This window comes from Hippichthys cyanospilos, chromosome 10 (genome assembly GCF_059441005.1).
Source record: "Hippichthys cyanospilos isolate Australia breed blue-spotted pipefish chromosome 10, RoL_Hcya_1.0, whole genome shotgun sequence".
NCBI classification, from domain to species: domain Eukaryota; kingdom Metazoa; phylum Chordata; class Actinopteri; order Syngnathiformes; family Syngnathidae; genus Hippichthys; species Hippichthys cyanospilos.
Window position 1 is genome coordinate 3,792,501 of NC_142378.1, and position 17,923 is coordinate 3,810,423.

Consider the following 17,923-nt stretch of genomic DNA (forward strand, 5'->3'; position numbering starts at 1 on the left):
TATATATAATTGTTAATAATAATAATTGACATATGCAGTCATATTTTGAAAGGCAAAATATGAGCACATACATTCATAAAACGAATTCATCTTCAAACGCGAATCCCAGCAGCCGTCTTGATTTATTGTAAAGCGCCGATTTTGTTGCGCACTCACCCACGGAGACTCTTTCAAGGCAGCAGGCTAAGAGGCTGACCTTTCCCCAGCTCTTACTCTGGGAAACTCGGACTAAGGAAGGAGTTGTTTCCTGACATTTTATATACAAACACGTATTTCAGTCGATAAGAAGCAACAATTCAAACGGAATCAAAGAGGAAGCACCCTCTTGTCTCCAGACGTCGGATGGTGCCCGCTCTGAGATGCGCGACACAAAAATCAATATTATTTCCACATTTCATTCCAACAATTTCCCGTAAAGACAAAAACAATCCCGGCCACTTCCTGTAAAGTCAGCCGAGTATTTTACCGTTTTTTTTTCCGTGTCATCTTTATCTTGGCATAATCGAAAAATATACTTATTATTAAAACGTTTTAAATGTGTTTGTTGATTTGCAAAGATAAAACAAAAAAAAAATACATAAATAGAATGCAGCGGAACTTTCTCCACATTTTTTTTCTATCAGCGCAAAACTGCAGACTAACTTTCGTTAGCGTGTTTTGTTCCTCTTTTCGCGCTGGATTTTTTATGCCCAGCATGCAGAATGGAATTCACATCACTTTTGCAGTTTGTCTGTCCATTCATCCAAGCTTCAATAATAGGGATTTACCCTTCTGCAAAAAGAAAATAAACTTCTAGCCTCACCAATAATCTCTCTGATAGCGATTAGAAGTCGGTGCCTGGGCACAATGAAAACGATGACGTGACATATTAGGAATCGTGATAAACAGTCATTATTTTTGTAATAGAATTTTCCCTTTAAATGCTTCATTTTCCGGGAATTATATTCCCGCATTGATTTGACTTGAGGGCACGTTGAGTTATACGGCACAACAGGTTATTATCCTGTACAAGTCAAGTGAAATATATGTGCAGGCCAAATGTAATATTCAATTCAACCTGTGGGGTTGGAAGGGGGCTCCTCCCACCCGTGGTCCCTTCTGAAGGTTTCTGATTTTCCCTAAATTGGGGTTTTTGAGTTTTTCCTTCCTCTTCTGGGAGCTGTGACAGGGGATGCTGTTGATGCACTGAAAAGATGTCTCTGTATGACTTCTTTTTTCGAAAGAAGTCTCCACATGACCTCTTTTCATCTGTGAAGCCCTTTGAGACATTGCTGATTCAGGGCTATAAAAATCAAATTTGATTGATTGATTGATCTTAAGTGATTTTAGTTTAACAAAAAGAAATTGACACTTTTTAGTTGGCGATAAAATCTCACACATTTTTCTAACTATAAAGCAAATCGGCTTGTAAGATGCAGTCTCGATGAACACGTTTTGGGAAATTTCCATTTATGGGACACACTGGGAGATTAAGCGCACCAGGTTATTATTATTTAACGTGAAAAGTGAAATTATTTGCACAAAAAAATGACACCTTTTCATTGATGATAAGTATCTTGAGGTGTCGAAGTCCAGCCCTCAAGGGCCGGTATGCTGCATGTTTTTGAACCCTCTCACTCAAACACACCTGACTCACGTGATTAGGATCATTTTCAAGCTCCTGTTAATGAACTAATCATTTGAATCAGGTGTGTTGGGGAGAGAAAAACAGAAAACATGCGGGATACCGGCCCTCGAGGACTGGACTTTTAATAACTGCACCGTATTAAAAGGCACAGTCTCAATGAATAGGTCTTAGTTATGGAAATTTTCAAAGATAAGGTGTAGTGGGTTATAAGGCATGTGATTTTTTTTTTTCCTCAAGATGAATTTTCTGAATTGCTGACACAAGGTCGGGTGACTAATACGTGTCGGGATTCTCAGGGCTTCCAGCTCGCAATCGTGCAAGAGGAAATTAAACGTCTCTTCCCACAGCGCCATAAATTGTTTTCATTCAGATGTTTATTTGCAAGGGCTTTTCGGATAAAACTACTTCTTACACAAGGGAAAGGAAAAATCTCCAACTAATGTTTAGTTGAGAAAAATGACAGCTTTCTCTGTTGCCAGTTCAAGACCTAAACTGGGAAAAGAAAACACCAAGGTAAATAATTATTACTTAACATTCTTGCCTTAGAGAAATAAATACAATCCCTTCATTTAGAGAACATTTTCCATCAGAGGTCAATTAGAAATGATTATGTAACTGGAATATATATATATATATATATATATATATATATATATATATATATATATATATATATATATATATATATATATATATATATATATACACACACACAAGCAGGGCGGCAAGAAATGGGCAGAAAGTACCAGCAAATTCTTTTAAAATCGTACGGGGGAAAATTGGATGTCCGGAGGAGGGAAAAACAACAATATGACACCCCAAGCATGGGAATGTTCCAAATGTGAGTCCCTAGTGTAAAGAGAATATTGAAATATCTAGCGACCCAAAGTTCCTCCGAGGTCACATCCTCTGCCTTCTCTGAGTCACGCGTCTCGATTTCATTTTCGACGTTTTTTTAATGAAATGCTAATGAATCGGTTCATGTTTGAATATTACCAGCAAGTCCGGTTTGATATATGAAGTGACAGTTTGACTAAGAGGAAGGGACACCGTATTATAAGGCACGGTATTGCACATTAAGGGAAACCGAGCAGTACACCAAATGAGTCAAACTTTATTCATATTTTCCACTTTTTAATGGCAATAAACTACATTTTTAGACTATAAGGTGCAGTGTATCATAAGGCATAATCTCAATGAACAGTTTAAGTTCAGAAATGCTCATATAAAAGTTGTTTTTGTGTTATACGACGCACCTGTTTATCATCATGAACAGGTCTAGTTTAAACTATATAGTGATATTAATTTCACTCAAATTAACTGACTGTTTAGTTGACAATAAACTTTACCTTTTTGACGTATTTTTTGGGTAATCGGTGCACCAGAAACATTTCCATATACGGGGATCACTTGTGTTATTATCATAAACAGGTCTAGTTTAACCTATAAATTGAAATTGATTTCTCAAAAACTAATTGACTCTTCTAAGTTGTTGATAAATCTTCCCCCTATTTTTTTTTGTGTATTTTTGGAGTAATGGGTGCACCGGATTTTAAGGTGAAATCTCAATTGAAAGAATTATGTTTGGAAATCATATACGGTGAAAAATTGTGTTATAAGGCGGAAAGTGTATTGTATCCGACCCAAACACATGAGACATCATTGGATATGCAAGAATGTCCTCGTTTGAGGACATTGGGATTCCCATGAGTCAAAAGACATATACCCAAAATAAATGTCCACAAAAGTGGACACAAGCTCTCAGTGGGACAATAAGATTTGCATTTTAAACCCAAAAATGAATCGCAACGATATTAAATTCACAAATAATCAAGTCTCACAGTAGACTTGGGTTCCTCTGCGTTTTATGTCTTTTCATCTTCTCAAACTTTGGCCTCAATATCTCATTAGCGTCACGCTTCATGCTTTCTTGGTCAGATGTGAGGCAAGTTTCTTGAAGAATGTCTCATCCCACGTCATCATTTGTGAGAAGCATCCACCGCATTGTGAGTTGTGTACAGTGCCCATAAACCTCCGAAAACCTCATAGGGCAAAACTCCACTTTGGGCTTTTGGACAAATATTTAAAAAATAGAAAACATTTGCCGGAAAATGAAAAGCCTATCCATGTCATATATGGTAAAACTTTATGCATGATGCAAAAAGGTAACGATACAGGATATATAGTACACAGTGTTTTACAATAATACTTAACCATATTCATAATTTCACATATGCCTGTGGATGCATTTATTTAAAGACTTGATTCTATTTTTTAAAATTCTGTGGAAAATATTCTAACAAAATAATGAATACTGATTTTAAATCCCTTTTAACAAAATAGAAGTACATATTAACCATATGCATACTTTCATATGTGCCTGTTTATGCATTATGCATATAGAAAATCCAAATTATTTATTATTAGATCATTATGATTAGATTATACTGTATTCATCGATTATTTCAAACATAATCCAAGTATTCAACAAACATTTTATGGGTTCAAGGTGAGTGCACAAAAAAGACACCAACCGCATGCTACAAAACGATAAGAATACAGGATATGGGGTACACAGTCAGTGTTTTACAATAATACTTAACCATATTTATAATTTCATATGTGCCTGTGGATGCATTTATTTCAAGGTTTGATTTTGTTTATAAATAAATCCAGTGGAAGATATTCAATTAAAATACTCAATACCGATTTTAAATCCCATTTTACACTATATAAATATTACACAATTGTTTAGCTTGGTGCTCGATAAAACGATACCAGATTGTAATGAGGCAAGCAATAAATAAAGTAAGTTATTTAAGTAGGCAAATCTTGTTATTGACTCTCAAAATCCTAATCGTTCATCGGAGATTTTGTGGTAAATGAATGTTCGTATAGATTCGTGCGTCTATTCCCACAGAAGGAATTGTGTAATATCACAATCACAATAAAAGGTAGTGCAATGTCAGATATTTACCAGAGGAGGGCGCAAGAACAGAACAAGTAAATATTCAGCCCTGTAGTAGACTCCAGCACATCATGCAAACTGTAAAGAACAAAAGTTAACTGTTGATGAGGCGGACATCTCATTTTTCATGATTTTAAGCAGAACATTAATCTCAAAAGTAACTTTATATGTTCTTTGGTTCTTTTATCCGTAATCAAGTATTTCTTCAACTTCTAAATCCAGTTTGAATGTCGTGGTCATTTGCTGCTGTTTGCTGCCCTCTAGTGTTGTCTTGTTGTGGCAAAATGCTACATGGGTCGTTGATATTTTCACGTTTACACTCGGTACTAACAACTTAATGGTGCCCTTTAAAGGTATAGTACAGTTATTTAGCAATTTTTAGCAATGAAACGTTAATATTTTGTTTTAATTAACTCATTTCGAGACACTACTTTAACCAAACGCTAAAAAAAAACATTAAAAAAAAAAAAACTATACGTAACTGATAAGTACCTCTGGTTGAATGATTGGGCTCTTGAAAACGTAAAATTACGACTTTGGGATGAAATGAATTAATTTGAAAATGATGAATACTGATTTAAAATGAGTTTGAATGTAAACTTAACTTTCATGCTTGCACATCACTTGTTGAAATGGGTACTCCAATTATTTTGCATTAGTATTAAGGAGTTCATTACAATTTTGTCTGACTTGAAAAAATGACACACTGACGATGACGGAAAGGGGGCGGGGGCTCTGATTAATGTTGGACAAACATAAAAAGTCAGTTACCCACCTCTGCAAACGCTAAACTTTTTTACTGTTATAAAATGGCAAAATAAATGAACAACGGTTAAGTTTCTATTCCAACTCATTGTAAATCAGCATTCGTCATTTCTATCTTGTATTTTTCCACTTGATTTTTTGAATACGCAAAATCGACATTCGTCCCCGAATAAATCTTCTTACCAAACATTGTAAAATTAGACAACCATCATAACCCCAAACAGGAACTTTCAAGGTTTGATTTTTTTCGCTTGTTGAGCAGCAACGGTTTCCACCATCTTTTTTTCTTTGCAATTTATGACCTGAAGTTGATGACATGTGCAAACAGTTGCCGGGTTTATTATAAACCTTTATAGCAGCTCCATTTACGTTAATGTCGTCACTTTTGTGGCGTTACTTCCTGTTTGCTGAAGTATTTCCTTTTCACACGGTTTCCTTGGTGCAACAACAAAACAAAACACATGCTGCTGGCTGTCATGGAAATAGAAATGGGCACAGTATTATTAGCATTATATTGTGCACATATATAACCTCAAGTTAAAAAAAAAAAAAAAATCACAATGTACATGTTGTGCTCATTTATAAATCAGTGTCTGTACATTCATGCCAGTGGGGTTACGGAGACACTTCTGTCTGATTTATTAAATTTTGGGAAAATATATTTGTAGAGGCTTCCTTAAGGGGTAATTTAATCAACAATATAGAACAAATAATCTCATTGAACGCCATACATCTGATTTCTAGCTCCTTTGCTGGAAAATTGTATAAAATTGTCAAAAAACGTCTAAAGAAAAATAAAGGCCTAAAAAGATGTGCAAAATCACTACTATAACAAAATTTAGCAACACCTGCTTCATTTTTCAATTCATTTGCTCTTGATTAGAAAAGAAAAATGTAGCGATCCTGTCACTGCATTCGCTAAAAAGATTTGCAAAGGAGCCGCTATAACGCAAAGTTCCAATTCATTAGCTCTTACTTTGAAAAGAAAAATGTATCGTTCCTCTCACGGCATTTAGTTATTTTTGCTGAAAAAAAACTTTAAAAAATCCCCCTCATTTGAGAAAAACCTTTTGGAATTCACGTCACGGCGCAGGTGATATAATTTGCAAGCGTAATAACGACCAATGAGAGCAAAGACTTGAGAGCAAGGTTATCTTTCAACGTGTCAAGTTTATTTGCTGGTGTGTAAAAATACAACCTTTGTATAAATATCAATATTTTATATCGCGCAATATCACAGGCTTTATTATGTACAAATGCATCAAACACACACAAATAAATACAAAATCTCAAGATATTCTTTTCACAAACAGTGCTTGACTTTGACGGACATTATGAACAATAATTTGCCTTTAGGCAAACGAGAGAAAAGTGCTTTTCCGTTCCTCGCAAGCTTCTGCCGTATCATCGACGCTTTTTGGTGAATTTCCAAACCGCTTTCCTTTTCCGCCTCGCCGCCATTCTTTTGACATTCCGGTCGGGGAAAGGAACCCCGTTTCTCATCTTTTAGCGAGAGAAATCTTTAAAGGACGCATTTTCCGTCCCGGAACCGCTTGGTTGGATCGACGCCAGACGCGGCTCAGGCTTTCTGTTTGGTGGTCTTGCTCCTGGGCTTGGCTTGACCCAGAAGATCCTTGAAGGCCGGCGAGCGCAGGAAACGTGGGTAGCAGTCTTTGGCCATGAGCATGTAGATCTTGTGCTGCGCCTGGTCGAAGCTGCCGGGCGTCGGCGAGCGCATGTTGGCCTTGGTGATGTCACGGGTTTCATGGTCGATGTTGATCTGGGAAAGGGAAATGAGACGCTTTTGTTATTTCACAATATTTACAAGCAAGCATGGGCCAATATTAAATTTGGAGGCTACATATATATATATATATATATATATATATATATATATATATATATATATATATATATATATATATATATATATATATATATATATATATATATATATGTGTGTGTGTATGAATACACTTTTTGTTTTTAAATCGTGCAGTGTATAAAAAATACTTTAAAAAATATATGTAAGTAATTAAGTGAAAGCAATCAATCTTTACCGATGAATTGATTATGTTAGCAATCAAGTGCTAATGACTAAGTAAAGTAATCAGTTACTTTAGTAAAGTAATCCAAGCTTTACTTCTGAATCAAGTGCGAATTACTTAGTAAAGTAATAAATTACTTTAGTGTTCAAAGTAATTAATTACTTTAGTAGTACTTAATTCATTTATTCCTATGGAAAAATATATACTGTATATATACTGGATATATACTGTAAATATGTAACTAAGTGCTAAATGAATAAATCTTTATGTTAGCAATCAAGTACTAAGTAGAAAGTAAAGTAATGAATTACTTTCATAGTACTTAATTCATTTAATACTTGCCATTTTTAGACTCTAATATAGCCAAAATCTTGAAAAAAAAGGGAAAAAATATATTACAATAGTACATCAGATTGAATGTCCGGACTATAAAAAAGTTTGCACTATTATAAACATGAAGTTTAGACTAAAACTTAATTATAATTATTTATCCGATATTGTTGACACTACACAGGTTATTTTTGATTAAATTAACCTTCTTTATAGAAAACCTTTATTGTGTTTATTACTCCGATTAAAATGGATTACAGTTGGTGTCCAGATTGCCTGAGGAAAATTAGATTTTTTTTTTTTTTAACCATAAACCATCAAACCAATGATCACCCCATACCTAGCTAAAAGCTAACATTAGCATTGTGCCTCGTGATGCATTTTATTTACCTCCCGGGGAGCATCGCTGCCGATGAATTCATTGTAGATTTTCTGTGCTTTGGCAGGCAATTTGTCCAGAGATTTGGTCCTCCTGTAATCTTCACAAGCAAAGTAGAACGCAATGTTCTCTTCGCTGAATTCCGATAATAAGAAGGCAGTGAAAGCGCACAGTCCGTCTGCGGGAAGAAAGAAAGGAAATTCAATCGTTTTTTTCATGCGCTCTCTTCAAGGCGCTTCCTTCAAGTCAAACGTCTTCAAAATGTCCTTACATTTGCTAGACAGGAGTTGTTCAAATGATCCTTTCCACCTCAGGCATTCCTCCAGGGTTGGCCTACAACAAACCATGCATTGTTACATCTCATATTAAAAAAAAAAAAAAAACACGTTTTTTTCTCAGACAGTCTTTTAGATTTGATCTTACTTGTTTTTGCCCATTTTACAGCAGAGCCAACTCCAGTCGGATTTGTGCAAAACGCTTCCCAGCCTCGCTTTCAGCTCTTTGGCTCTGTGGAGAAAATGGGACAAGGTTAGAGCTGAATATTGGAACGCGGCCTTTAGTGCATCCTTTAAAGATAAATATTCACGCACAGAGAAGTCAAAACTTCAGCTGCTTCCTCGTAAGGCGGCGATTTTAAACTCGGCACCAGGCAATTTTTTGACCCTACCCAACCCTAACAAATTAATAAATATATAAATAGATGGATACATATAGGAGCGTATACACCTGGTATTCGAATTCCTGGACTCTTAAAAAACGTTTTTGGGAGAGAATGGATGAAAATTTTAGACCCTACTCCAGCCCAATGCAGATTAATGATGGGAAAAAAAGTATATATATATATATATATATATATATATATATATATATATATATATATATATATATATATACCCTCTTCACCTGGTATTGAATTTCTGGACTCCTAAAAAAACGTTTCCTCAAGCAAAACAAAAAAAAACGAAACAAAACAAAACATAGATACCTGGCTTTGAATTTCTGGACTGTTACAAAACATCTAAAAACGTTTTTTTTAGTGGTAAATGATTGAAAATGCCTTTTTTAAACCCTTCTTAAGCCCAGCACAGAAAACCAAATATATATATAAATAGACATCTGGTATTGCATTTCTGGACTCCTAAAAAAAAAAAACAACAACAAAAAAAAACAACAACATATAAAAACGTTTTAGGGAGTGAAAGAATGAAAATGCCTATTTTAGAACCTCCTCAAGCTCAACAGAAAAAAAAAAACAAGTATAAATAGACACCTGGTATTGAATTTCTTAAAAAAAAACGAATAAAAACGTTTTTGGCAGTGAATGAGTTAAAAGAAGCTTTCGATACCTTTCCAAGCAGCAGGTCTGCATGGATGCTAGTCCTTTACACATAATAGCGGACAGAAGACGCTGAGGGTTTGAATCCCGCTTGTGTTGGGAGCTGCTAAAAATCCTCAGTCGAAAATCACAGCGTCTGTGTGTCTGAATGCAGCAAGAGCGCAGCTTTTATAAGATGCGCCCCTGCATAGGATGTGTCATCCGACCTCGCAGCCAATCAGAGCATGACTTATGAAGTCACCAAAAGGGAGGGGTGGAAGCTTGGAAATTTCTATCAAATCATTCAAAAAAAGAAATAACATTCAAATAACGCCCATGCTTGTAAATATTTTCTCAGCGTGTCCTTGAAAACTCCTTCCCTTAGAAAACAAGAACTTTGCCTTTTCGATCCTGTATCCCCGGTAAAATATTTTTAACTGTATTTTATTGAACTGTATTTGTAAATATGACTAGCACAAAGTAATTTGGGATGGAAAAAAAGCAAAAAAAAAAAAAAGCAAAATGTTGCGCCATCCACGGTTTCTTTTCAAAGTAAGAGCAAATGAATTGGAACGTGAATCAACTTAATCGCGTTAGGAACTTTCCTTGCCTTTATTTTCTCAGATTTTATACAGATGCGCATTGTAATTAGTGAGACAAATTCACAATAAAAAACGGCTTTTTTTGATGAATAAATTCAAATAATTCCCCAAAATGAAGCTCCGATTTTAAATAAATCAGTATTTTTTTTTCTGCTGTTGCTTTGCGATGGTTGTGCTTTACATTAAAAAAAAGTAAAAGTTTGCGTGCCACTGACGTCATACAATGTTCTTTTCGTTTTATTTCTGGCTCGTCTGATGGAAGATTATGTCACTTATGACAGTGCGTGCACATATGTAACTTAAATACAACAAAATAAAAGCATGCAACGTTTTGCAAAAGGGGTTTGAAATTTAGCAATAAGTTGTATCATGTTCCACTTAATTTGCTTTTAATTTGAAAAGAAAGACGTACCGTTGCCTTGACGGCATTAAAAATCATCATAAAAATATGAGTTACTATGAATTACTGTATTTTTGAAGCTGTACAGTCCGCTTAGAGTCTAATAAGTAAATTTAGTTTATTAAAGTTTGGGTTATTTGAACTGATGCACTTTATGAAGCAATGCACGTTAAAATATAGTAATTAAGTAGTATAGTAATTATGACAAGGAATTAATAATCATTAATCAATTATTAATCGATTTAATACATTGATTGATAAAAAGAATCAATCAATCTCTTTGTTTTTGATGAACTGATCAATCCTTCTACGACAAATAGGTAAAAAGAAAAACACAATTCAACACACCATGAATTAAAAAAAAATGCTATTTATTTAGCGTTAGCTTACAAATATGTATTTGAGATTAATTTCAAAGGAATTGCCAGTCAAAAATGTTGACTCCACTTTGGCAGTTTGATGCTTCTGTACTTTACTTTTATATTATTTATATTATCTTATATGCAGTATTCTAGCAACAGGATGAATCAACGGTGAACTGAATTCTTAGAGTCCCAAAGAACTTTCTGAAAATTACCTTTATTTTTGACCGATAAGCTTGGGGAGAAAATCCAAACTCCGTACAGCAAGACCATTGAAACAGAAATGGAACCAGACCGGAACCGATCACTCTAATAAAACAAAACAACAGTCCATACTATTATATTGAAGCAAATAGGTTACATAAAGATAGAGCTGAAGGGGTTTCGGAGAAATATGTGACTGGCACTGTGTGAGGATGTGTTTTCTTCTTTTTTTTCTTTCATGGAAAGTGTTTACCGAAACATTCCTGCGGTTTGGTTTCATCACAAGTACGTATGCGATTTGGCTAATGGATTCTCTTCCAACATTTAAAGGGAGCTCTCATTTCCATTGAGGTTTCAAGGCACAAGTGTTTCATGAGGCTTCGTTTTCCTTCCGCTAGATGTCGCGATAACAATTTCGCCAAATGTTGCTTCATGTGCTAATTCGTTTGCACTTAACCAACGATAAACAAACGATAGACATTACATTTGTTTTCCCTAATTTTGTAAAACCTTTTAAAAGTATCATCATTAAGGTTATTTATGAATATTTTTTTCCATCAACCACTCAAATTGTTCAGTGACATCAGTTCTATCGATACATATTTAGGTAAAATTTATTAACCCCCCCAAAAAATTGAAAAATATTATGGTCTATCTTGGTAATCTGTGACGTGATTATTTCAAAAGCCTTAACTGGTCTCTACCGCCACCTATTGTCTTGAGTATGAAATAATTTTCTGTTTGCTGATATGGTTTGACCGCCACTCAACGGAATGTTTCAAAAAATTGCAGGAAAATTGATGTCATAAATCCTATTAAAATGCATCTCAAAAATTGTAATTATAATGGTTTTATATGGTCCAAAATTTGGACAATTTTTACTTTTGTACACAAAATCTCGCACGTCCAGCTGCAATCACATAGAGATTTCCGAATCGTTGCGTTTTGAAATTTTACACGTTTCGATCATCTCCTTGGAATTTCAGCTCCCTGGCGATTTTCCCCCATTGACTCTTTTATGATATCGTAAAAAAAATCAAAGGAATTTCCATAATTTGTATCATAATGCCTCAAGGGTTATTTTGAAAAAAAAAACTACACTGTCATTAAAAAAGCATTGAATTAGATTTGCTTACCTCCATTTGAGAACCTGTGATCAAGGCAATATGGCCCCTGCGGTCACACGGCAGTTACGCAAGGCTTTGTCAAGCCACAGGGAGCTTGTTGTTCAGCACCAGCATTCATTACATCAGATGATGAAAGCCGAAAACATGTTGACCACTAATGTAAGAACAGTACTTTACGTTTGCGATCAAATCAGGCATGCGCTCATTTCAATCTCGTAACGCATCATTGAAATTTTAATCGGGGTGTATTTTTGCACCTATGAAGATTGAAGCATTACATTATCAATCAAACACACATGCGCGTGTTTTCCATCGGTTCTAACGGCCCACCGGCAATAACTAACTTTCGCTGTGGGACATCCTCGGAGAGGACTGGATGTCCTCTACAGAGGACACTAGGACTTAGTTGCGTAGCTCCAATATGTCAAATAATAGAGATCAGGAACAAATGTCCACTAAAGTGGAGGAAAAAAAATGGGTTGGGTCTCAAGACGGACTGAGTATTGCATATTCCAAGATAATATTTTCCTTCAATCAATAGGTAATTTCATGAAATTTCAAGGACAATATTCTATATTTTCCTTAAAATTTCATGAAATTAACTCATTCTAACTCATCATTATGAGCATGCCTATTTCTGTAAATCTCTTCATCTAAGGTTTACCGGAATATAAGGTGAACAGGGATATACGGTGGACCGGGTTAAACGGTGAACCGGGTTATACGGTGCACCGGGTTATTTTTGAGAGAATTTTACGTGTTTATCATCTGAAAAACATGGTACATTTGAATAGGTTCACCAGTCAAAAACGTTTTTCAACATTGTCAGCTCCAGGCTTCCGTAGCCAAACAGCCCAAAAGCACAAAGCGTCCACTCGGCCAGCATTTGTTGTACCTAAACCGTGTATCACTAATTAGGTTGCGCCAACTAATATGGAGTGGATGGCTTCTGCTGGAACACACTGTAACACGTATTAGCCTATAAATCTAGAATGATTGTCCTAGTGAAGATTTAATAGCGCCATTCGTCGGCCGGAAATTCGAGTCGGGTTGCCTTGGGGAAGCCGGCCACCTACTCAGGCACTCATACGGTGATGTCAGCACACCTTATGTACTCATGACAATGAGAGAAAGCCCGACCGGAAGAGATTTTTTTTTTTTCTTTTTCATAATGTCGCCGAGCTTCTCTTTGTGCTTTTATTTCAACGTCCTTGAAGTTGGCTGATGCGGCAACGTTACTCATCGTGACACGGATTCGCCACTAGAAAGAAATCATCCGGGATAAATTGGACTCAAAGTATAAATCATGCGGAAATATCAAGTTATGGTCATCAAATTAGTCAAAATCCAACGAAAGTTAAAACTAAAGCAAAAATCATAATTTGTTTGTATATTTTTTGTTTAAATTGTATACCAACACCCTGCTTAAATACTGACGGGTGAATTATTTTATTTTACGTTGTGAACCACACACCAAAAGAACTAAGAAGTGCTTCTCTGTTTATTTAGATATTAAACGTTTGACTCAGGTTGTTTCTTTTGTCTCCAGTCTCTATTATTGATAACTCAATTAAACTCCTTCCTCTCTAGAAGCATTGATTGCGGCCTATGAGACAAATGTGCTGGCTGAATCCACATATTTGAGTCAGCAAAGTTAGCGAAAAAATGACAGTAGGAACAGTCATCACGCCAGCCTATATGGAGCACTATGGAGCGGATGCAGCTATAATGGAGCCAAATTTATCAATAATCTCTGACAACAGATGCCAGAAGTCAATTTCAGAATAATTGAGTCATTTTTTAAGTGTTCTGATTCCTTTTCTGTTTCTTACTCAATTCAACTCCTTCCTCTCTAGAAACACTAGATTGTAAACATATTCCGCCGTGTTAATTGCGGCCTATGAGACAAATGTGCTGGCTGAATCCACATATTAGAGTCAGCAAGGTTTGCGAAAAAGTGATAGTAGGAACAGCCATCACGCCAGCCTATATGGAGCACTATGGAGCGGATGCAGCTATAATGGAGCCAAATTCACCAATAAAATCTGGCAACAGATGCCACAAGTCAATTTCAGAATAATTGAGTCATTTTTTTAAGCGTTCTGATTCCTTTTCTGTTTCTTACTCAATTCAACTCCTTCCTCTCTAGAAACACTAGATTGTAAACATATTCCGCCGCGTTAATTGCGGCCTATGAGACAAATGTGCTGGCTGAATCCACATATTTTAGTCAACAAGGTTTGCGAAAAAGTGATAGTAGGAACAACCATCACGCCAGCCTATATGGAGCACTATGGAGCGGATGCAGCTATAATGGAGCCAAATTCACCAATAAAATCTGGCAACAGATACCAGAAGTCAATTTCAGAATAATTGAGTAATTTTTTGAAGCGTTCTGATTCCTTTTCTGATTCTTACTCAATTTAACTCCTTCCTCTCTAGAAACACTAGATTGTAAACATATTACGCCGCGTTAATTGCGGCCTATGAGACAAATGTGCTGGCTGAATCCACATATTAGAGTCAGCAAGGTTTGCGAAAAAGTGATAGTAGGAACAGCCATCACGCCAGCCTATATGGAGCACTATGGAGCGGATGCAGCTATAATGGAGCCAAATTTATCAATAAAATCTGGCAACAGATGCCACAAGTCAATTTCAGAATAATTGAGTCATTTTTTTAAGCGTTCTGATTCCTTTTCTGTTTCTTACTCAATTCAACTCCTTCCTCTCTAGAAACACTAGATTGTAAACATATTCCGCCGTGTTAATTGCGGCCTATGAGACAAATGTGCTGGCTGAATCCACATATTAGAGTCAGCAAGGTTTGCGAAAAAGTGATAGTAGGAACAGCCATCACGCCAGCCTATATGGAGCACTATGGAGCGGATGCAGCTATAATGGAGCCAAATTCACCAATAAAATCTGGCAACAGATGCCACAAGTCAATTTCAGAATAATTGAGTCATTTTTTTAAGCGTTCTGATTCCTTTTCTGTTTCTTACTCAATTCAACTCCTTCCTCTCTAGAAACACTAGATTGTAAACATATTCCGCCGTGTTAATTGCGGCCTATGAGATAAATGTGCTGGCTGAATCCTCATATTTGAGTCAGCAAAGTTAGCGAAAAAATGACAGTAGGAACAGTCATCACGCCAGCCTATATGGAGCACTATGGAGCGGATGCAGCTATAATGGAGCCAAATTTATCAATAATCTCTGACAACAGATGCCAGAAGTCAATTTGAGAATAATTGAGTAATTTTTTGAAGCGTTCTGATTCCTTTTCTGATTCTTACTCAATTCAACTCCTTCCTCTCTAGAAACACTAGATTGTAAACATATTCCGCCGTGTTAATTGCGGCCTATGAGACAAATGTGCTGGCTGAATCCACATATTTGAGTCAGCAAGGTCTGCTAAAAAGTGATAGTAGGAACAACCATCATGCCAGCCTATATGGAGCATTATGGAGCGGATGCAGCTATAATGGAGCCAAATTCACCAATAAATCTGGCAACAGATACCTGAAGTCAATTTCAGAATAATTTTTTGAAGTATTCTGATTCCTTTTGTAATTCTTTGAATTTTTGAGCCATTTTTACCTGTAAGATAGCTTCAGGAAGAACAGGATTTGAGGCCATCTGCATATTTTATGCCTTTACCCCAACCAGCCTTTGAACTTGGGATCTTTACCTAACACAACCCAAAATATTCTCATTTCGCCTATTGACGTCCATCGCATTCAAAGGCTGTTATTTCGGGCCGCGTTACAATTTGAGGGAAATCTCATCCGAAACTCAGCGTGCATGGTTTTTAATCCCTTTCAAAAAGGCAAAGAAAAAAAAAATGAGAAAGAAAAAGAAAAAAAAAAGGAGTCTTTCCTCTTAGTATTCTTTTACATCAACCTTTTGTTGCTTGAGAGAATGAGCAGATGAATTTGAGGACAGCGCATTTCCTACGCAGTCTCAGAAATGGAAGGCTCCTTGAAAAAAAAAAAAACATAATTGAGGGATATTAAGGACATATTTTTCAAGTAAATTGATCATACCTAATATGAACCTCATTTTCATTCAATTGCTCTGAGTAACACAAAAAAGTAGGTCAGGCAAAGTTATTAGCATCACTAGTCTTGAATTTTGGTTTATTTTAGTATTTATTAGGAAAGGACAAACACATTAAAAAAATGACCATCACTGCAGACAATAAAACTAGGTCTGCAAATAAGGATAATTTCGATAATCAGTTGATCTTTTTTCATCTTATTTTGTTGATGAATTGATGAACATTCATTTATTCAAAACAGGACTCTCCTACACATTTAAATCATAAATGAATCATCTTTTCACGTTCTCAATTAATGTCTTAATATGAAAATGTTCGATTTAAATAAAATTTGATATTATTTTTGAAGATGCTGCAGTAATTCACGCAAATTTTTTAGAGATGCGACATGTACCTATTTGGTCACTTATTATCATTATTTCACTTATTATCATTTATTCAAAACAGGACTCTCCTTCACATTTAAATCATAAATTAATCATCTTTTCATGTTGTCATTTGATGTCTTAATATGAAAATGTTGGATTTAAATAAAATTTGATATTATTTTTGAAGATGCTGCAGTTATTTACGGGCATTTTATAGAGATGCAACATGTACCTATTTGGTCACTTTCTCACCAATGGATATTTCCATTCACTTTGCAATTTGCGTTTCTGCATCTCAGTACAGCGTGGCCTTCAGACAAAAACAATAACAGTGTAATGTCGGGAAACATCACAGGTTCTTCCTCTCGCATTGACCTTTGACCTGAATGTTGTGTTTCCTTTCTACCCACTCTTCCGTAGCACATTCAAACACTCCTTTCCCATCAAATCCTCCTCCTGAGAGCCAGCCTATTCATTTGTGTCCACTGTTGCGTCCATTTTATCTGAACAAGATAGTACTGTAAATATCATTCCACTCAAATATATGAGACATCTTTTAGGAGACCAGAATGTGCTCTAATGAGGACACTAGGACTTAGTACACTGAAAAAGAGTCGATTTTAAGAGAGTTAAAAAAAACGGCTAATAATAAAAATGTGTCCTTATTTTATGTCTAAAAATGAAAAAAAAAACATGTATAGCTAAAGAAAACTCTTGCTTATTTTAAGATATTAAATTAAACCTTGTGCAATATTTTGATCAATTTTGATAATTTTTCTTCCAGTTCATTCTGGATTCAGAAAATTTACTATATTTTCTGTACCACAAGGCACAGCTAAAAGCCTTCTTTTTTTGCGCTTTATAATCCAGCACATAAACCATGAGTTTTCATTTTTGGTTGTATGAAAAAATGTAAAAAAAAATGTACATAAACATATGTACATAACAATGTACATACATGTACACAAATGTACAAAAAAATGTAATCGCCATGTACATTCTTCAATTTTTACCTCTGCATTTCAGTTATAAATGTATTGGTTTTGTTTGCAATTAAATTTGTGTGTGAAATTTTGATACTACACTGTGCACATGACAATAAACACTTTGAATCTTGAACGCAGATATGCTCCAATTTTCAAGCAATTCATATGGACAAGGCACAAAAATCAAGCTTTTTTTTAATTAAAGAAAAACAAAACAAAAAAATCCGGAAACTTTTTTCTTCAGTTTCAGACTAACCTATAACCTGCATATAATCTGTGAAAAGTAACCATTTGTTGAACATTTATTTGTATCATGTTTTTTTATCTCTAATGTTTATTTTTTTTTTTTTACCATTTTAGGTATACTTAAGAAAATGTGGT

General features: G+C 35.3%; 1 protein-coding gene across 1 annotated transcript; it reads right to left on the bottom strand.

Moving 5' to 3' along the window:
• Positions 1–6,510: 6,510 nt before the first annotated feature.
• On the bottom strand, positions 6,511–9,610 carry rgs16 (regulator of G protein signaling 16). Its single transcript, XM_088425388.1, has 5 exons — positions 9,464–9,610; positions 8,541–8,624; positions 8,389–8,450; positions 8,129–8,295; positions 6,511–7,140 (listed from the first exon to the last, which is right to left on the bottom strand). The coding sequence occupies exons 1-5, from the start codon at positions 9,505–9,507 to the stop codon at positions 6,940–6,942; spliced, it is 558 nt and encodes a 185-aa protein (XP_088281514.1). The 5' UTR covers positions 9,508–9,610; the 3' UTR covers positions 6,511–6,939.
• Positions 9,611–17,923: the final 8,313 nt, after the last annotated feature.